This window comes from Equus asinus, chromosome 12 (genome assembly GCF_041296235.1).
Source record: "Equus asinus isolate D_3611 breed Donkey chromosome 12, EquAss-T2T_v2, whole genome shotgun sequence".
In the NCBI taxonomy this organism is placed as follows: domain Eukaryota; kingdom Metazoa; phylum Chordata; class Mammalia; order Perissodactyla; family Equidae; genus Equus; species Equus asinus.
This window is the reverse complement of record NC_091801.1, coordinates 27781761-27787969: the sequence shown is the minus strand read 5'-3', so window position 1 is coordinate 27787969 and position 6209 is coordinate 27781761. Positions and strand designations below refer to the sequence as shown.

Genomic DNA, 6209 nt, shown 5'->3' with positions numbered 1-6209 from the left:
TTCACTGAAATTGAAATTCAAATATACTTATTACATTGGAAAGTAAGGTTTATTCATTGTGGCTGAGATAGATGATTATGATTGTGGGTGAGAAAGTATAAACAATAAAACAAAAAAATCAGTTTAAAATAAGAAAATGTCACACATGCAACTTCACAAGAAAATGAATTACAATGCAGTTTGACTTTTATTTTTATGTTGTTTAATTTTATACACATTACACATATCATACATATACACTTGTTATACAAAAATCCAAGTAATTTAATATCTATAAAGGAAGAAGAGATACTGCATTTGATTTCTGGTACTATTCCATTTAAATACTTTTAAAATTCAGATTTCAAGGAGACAACAAATTGAAAGCCATTAATTTTTCAGAAAGCTTTGTGTTCACATAAATTCATCATTCAAGTATATTTTTAATGAAACAATAAACCATCTGACTAGTTGCAAAGTCAAACTGAACAAGCCACGATACGGAGCAAAAGCAGAGCTTTCTTTAGCTCCGCTGTCATCAGCCTAGAATCCACTTCTAAGATATGAAACACAGCACAACAGTGATTTTAACCTGACACTATTAAATGCCATAGTAAGGGCTGACAATGTACAGCACACCCTATACTGTTTGTTCACAGATTCTCATTAAAAACACAATACTAAAAAAATAATAATAATTAGAAATTTTATTTTTTCTACATTTTATTCATTATGAAAAGCAATACATGTTTTTCATTGTGCTTGGCAACTCGACATCATATCTGAAGGAATAATTTAAACATCTTATAAACAAAATATATACATAAACTCTAAAAGATCTTGGTATTGTTTAATTAATTCACTTATAATTTCGGTTCTATGGTTATCAACCACAGCAAATATAAAGAATTTAAAATAATATTGCTCACCATAGTATAACATGTTTTTAAAAAGTGAATTGTTGAGGCACGAAAGCATTACACGATTTGCCCAAGATCATGAAAGGAAGAGGAAAGCGCATTTTCTTTTCTAACTTAAGCGTCTGTCCTAAACCCTAGGTTATGCCATCTCGCAAAATTACCTCAGTGCAACAGATACAGAAATTAGACGCATATTTCGGAATGTTTGTTTAACATAAATTGCTCTTATTAATAAACTTAACTTTAAGAATCTAAATGTTTATCATACATTAGGAATTTATAAAAAGAAACATGATCATTTTCTGAATTAATAGGCATTAATGAGTTACTGTTTAAATTTGACACATTTGATTGCAAACACAAAACTGACAATACAATTTTAACCAAGTTCAGCAAAAGATGCTTATTAACATGATTTGTTAAAAAATACTTATTGTAGTACCTACAAAATTTAGAAGACAGTACTAGAGACACACATATTAATATAAATGTATCAAATCATCTTCTAGTTGATCTTTTGTTTTTTATGGAAACGTTCTAACAAAGCACTCATGATGTTTCCCGGTATTCTTTGGTGCTCATCAATCAAAGCTTGAACAGCATTCTTTGTCTATTAAGAAAACAAAAGAAAAGCCATTATTCTTTTAGTTCTCAATATAGATCATTTATTTTGTGAAGATTTACTATACCACTACTTTCAAGAGGCCCTCCCTAATGTGGCAGCCATCTCTCCTCAGAATTGATCATTTCCTCCTCAGACACCCAGAGCATATTTCTTACACTTACGCATGAATCACAGTTAGTGTCCACAGGGCTATGTCCTACCCCGATCGTAAGCTCCTTAAGATACAGCTTAGTGTTTCTCGAGCATTGAGCACAGCAATGCCTTGCACACATTAAACACTACAAAGGACTGAAAAAAAATCCGAAGAAAAAAAGTAGCAGGAAATTTTCTAGCAGCCAGGTGGTAGCTTCACTCCTTTCCAGCCAGTAATAAACTTCTGTGTATTTTTCTTTCATCACCAGACCTACCAATTACCTCAGGCAACACAACAGGAAAAAGTGAGGAAAACTATGAATGAGCTGATAATCTTCGTTCATTACCTTAATTTCTAGATAGTTTACCAGGAATTTAAATTAAGTCATAGCAACAGAAAAGTCAATTAGGATATATCAAGAAATCTTCTAAAACTATTTGTTTCCCATTAAATTCATGACAAATTTCAACACTTTTTACCCTTCTTTTTTTGTAAGGAAGATTGGTCCTGAGCTAACATCCGTGCCCATCTTCCTCTACTTTGTATGTGGGACACTGCCACAGCATGGCTTGACGGGCAGTATGTAGGTCCGTGCCCAGGATCCAAACCTGCAAACCCCAGGCTACCAAAGTGGAGCATGCGAACTTAACCACTATGCCACTGGGCCAACCTCAACAATTTTTACTTTTAAATCAGTTTGTGGCTATCTAAGAAAATGTTTTATGCATACAGATAGTGCATGCATGACATGCAAACACGCTTCCTTTTAGATGCCAACCTTTCAATGAGCCTTCTTTTTTATAATCTTGGACCTTCATCTCTTTTTAAATATAATTAATAAACCCTAGCCCAAAGATGTATTTAAAAAATACACCTCTCTAAACCACAAGTTTTCATGTCTGTGGAATAAGAACTATTTCATACACTTACTATAAGAATTAAATGAAATTGAAACCGTGTCTTCAGGTACTTCGTACAGTGACTAACACACAGGTCGTGTTCTGTGAAGTATTTTTTAAAATTTTATTCATTCATTCAGAAAATATTAGATGCTTTGAAAGCTATAATGTTAGTGAACTAAGTTTCTAATCTCAATGAGGACATAACTCAATAAGCATAATCAAGTACAAAGTAAGTAAAATATAAGATCATTTGTGAGACATATCATCTGAAATGTGAAAAGAAGGTGTGAAAATTCAGACCAAGAGCCCCTTTGGTGGGCAGTGATCAGGGAAGGACGCATGAACAGAGGTACTGTTCAGTCTGGGTCTCCAAGGACCAGTAAGATTTCCATAAGGAAGGAGCATGAGGAGAAAGACCACCGGGAAACACTGTCTAAGGAAAGGCAAGTTGGAGGGTTCTGCTGGAGTTTCAGGTATGCGTTCATAAGCTGGGTGGCATAAGGCTTTAAAATTAGGTTTCAATTAAGTAGTGAATGGAGTTAAATACCAAGTGAAAAAGAACAGAACTTGTTCAGTACAAATTGAGGTGTCAAGGAATGATTGCTGGGTGAAGAAATATCAGGGCTTTGCATTAAGAAAATACAACTCTTGGAAAGATCACCAACAACCTCCTTTTGTCACTAAATCCAATGGACGTCCTTTTAATCCTAATTGACTTCTCAATCACCATTGAACTTGCTTCTGGAACTCACACACTTGAAGAAAAGCTAGCTTTGGCCTTTCAACCTCTTTTTGCAGATTTATAATCCCAGAATCAGGCACTGACTTATTCTTCAAAGGTTCAGTAATCTTACCCATTTCCACAGCTTTAATTACCACCCATTTGCAGATGATTCTCAAATTTCTATCTCCAGCCCTCTCAGCTACAGATAGGAACGTTCAATAAGACTTCCCTTGAATATTTTAAAGGCACCTCAAATTCAAACTGCTCAATTCAAGACTAGCCTAACCTTCTTTCTCCCTCACACTCTGTCCTTTCCTGAGTTCCCTATTTCAGCAAATGACACTACCATGAATCTAGCCAAGCCAAAGCCTGGGAGTCATCCTTAACTCACGCTTCTCATTCATAACACTCAATCCACTGACGGCATCCATTAGTTTCACCTCCTCAATACCATGCAAATCTATCTACTTCTCTCCATCTTCTTTCTACTTTAATATGTATATTATATTTATATATATTATTTATATAAATGTATTTATATGTGGATGTGTGTATAAGAATGTAGAGAGAGGCAAAGAGACAGAAAGTGTAAACATGGAAACAAAACAACAGAGGGATTAAGACTGAGAGAACTTTAAGGAAATATCCCAGGTGTCCTCTTCAGCATCAGCACAGGGTATTTTAATTCAGATTTAGATAGTGTTTACAAAATGGTCATTCTCCACAATCAAATACCTGAACAGTCTATCATCCATTTTTTAAATGAAGTTTCATTTCTACATTAATTTGGATGCTAGTAATTTTGAGTTTGTGATAATCCAGGGGTCATTATGCTATAGTTTATGCTTATATTATTAACAATGAAGATGGGAAAATCACAACGATATATTTACAAAAGGAAAATTTCAAGTATTATTTCAAGTATATTTTAGTTCAATAATGACAATTTACAATAAAAAATATGGATATGGCAACTATATATTTAAGCAAATTCCCTCAAGAAATTCTACTAACCTATGCTTTGGTAGACTACTTCTGTTACTTTAAGTATTGTATAATAAAGTCCATAAAGTAACTGGGGGCAATAACTGAGGTATTTCAATGATTTGGAAAGGCCTTTTCTTTCTTACTTAACTTGAATTAGTTAAGATTTTACTACATTTATATATTTTAATACACAAAATATCTAACTCTACCAGAGACATGAATGTGAGTAAATTTTTCTATCATATGAAAAATTACTGGAGTTTAACTATCAGTAATATATTTTCCTTAACTGAGAAAAATAAGGGAACAGGAATCATTTAATTTTAGACCTGGAAGAAACCTCTGAGATCACCTAGTTCGATTTCCCCATTCTACAAATAAGGAAACCAAGGCAGGAGAAGAGCATGGCAGCTATCCAAAGTGGCACTGCTGCCTAGCGGGAGAAAGGGGATTAGCATCCAGGCTTTTTTTCCCCTTCTCTCTCCACTACCTTCTATTGTGACCATAAAAATAGACAGTATTTGTAAAAAGCAGTCTTAAGTAGCTCTGACTCACTTAAATCCTGATAGGCAAGAAAAAATTTAAAAAGAACAAAACAGAATTCAGTTATATCCTAAAGAAGAAAGAGTTTGTCAGGAAGCAGCAAAGAAATGTGCTATATTAACAGAAAGTGTGTGGGGGCCGAACAGCGTCACGGGGGGAGGTCTCAGCCCTGGTGGAAGGCTCCCGGAGCCATCTCAGGAAGGTATCGCTTGTGGCTGAGAGAAGAGTCGCACTGTGTGGAGAGCAGGTCCTGACCCGGGAAACCAGTGTCATGGGGTTTTACTTTCAGGAAAAGGAGAGCAATAAACTGTGAGTATACTTAATGAACCAGCAGAGTAACTGGAGGTAAGTTTTCTAAGAATGAAGTTCATACACGAGGCACATAACGTATCATTAATGTTACTTTTGCGAAACTTCCTCCATATCAGCTGCTTGGTTTGAACGGTCTCATCTAATACAACATTACAGCTACTTCAGCTGCACATCCTTTTCTAAATGTCTGACCTTGCCGAGTCCCAGTAAGGCAGAGCGTATTACAGTCATTCATCCCCTCTGCCTCCTAGGCCCCTCTCTTCTGGGCCATCCCTGTGGGAGGAATCCAGGTCCTGCCCCACTAAAGTCCAAGGTGGCCATGTGACTGCTTTGGCCAATAAAATGTCAGTGGGGGTGAGCGAGCCACTTTAAAACAGAAACTTTAAGGGCCATCTCATGGTTGCACTCCTAACCTTTTCTTTTGACCATGCAAATGGCAACATCCCACATGGGGTTCTTTCAGGTGAATCCCAGAATAAAGACATGGACCTCAGGGGAAACACAACATGAACAAGAAGAAAGCTTTATTGTCCTAAGTCTCTAAGATTCTGTGGTTGGTTATTATCACAGCATAAGCTAGCAAAGCTGAATAACTCATCCAGTTTTCTCATGTGTAAAACAGCAATAAGAGAGCTACCTTATAAGGTAGATGTGAGGATTTAATCAGAGTATGCATGGAAAAGATAGAGTAAAATTATTTCTACTCACAGATGACATGATTTTATACATAGAAAACTCTAAAGATTCCACACAAAAAACTATTAGAAGTAATAAACAATTCAGCAAAGTTGCAGGATATAAAATCAACACACAAAAATCAGTTGTGTTTCTATACACTAACAATGAACAATCTGAATAGAAAATAAGAAAACAATCTCATTTATAACAGCATCAAAAAGAATAAAATACTTAGGAATAAACTTAGCCAAGGAGGAGGAATTTTTGTACACTGCAAACCATAAAACACTGCTGAAAGAAATTAAGGAAGACACAAATAAATGGAAAGATATCCTATGTTCATGGATTGGAAGATTTAATATAGTTAAGATGTCCACACCATCCAAAGTGATCTACAGATTCAAGG

The 6209-nt window shown here is 35.3% G+C and overlaps 1 protein-coding gene across 17 annotated transcripts in view; it reads right to left on the bottom strand.

The window, feature by feature from the left end:
- Positions 1–311: 311 nt before the first annotated feature.
- Positions 312–6209, bottom strand: part of TMEM68 (transmembrane protein 68) — a 39665-nt gene continuing 33767 nt past the window's right edge. For all 17 annotated transcript variants that reach the window (XM_070481244.1, XM_070481243.1, XM_070481242.1 and 14 more), the window contains one exon: positions 312–1509. In XM_070481244.1, the coding sequence (XP_070337345.1) occupies positions 1405–1509 (105 nt within the window). In that variant the 3' untranslated portion in view covers positions 312–1404. The remainder of the gene's footprint in view (positions 1510–6209) is intronic.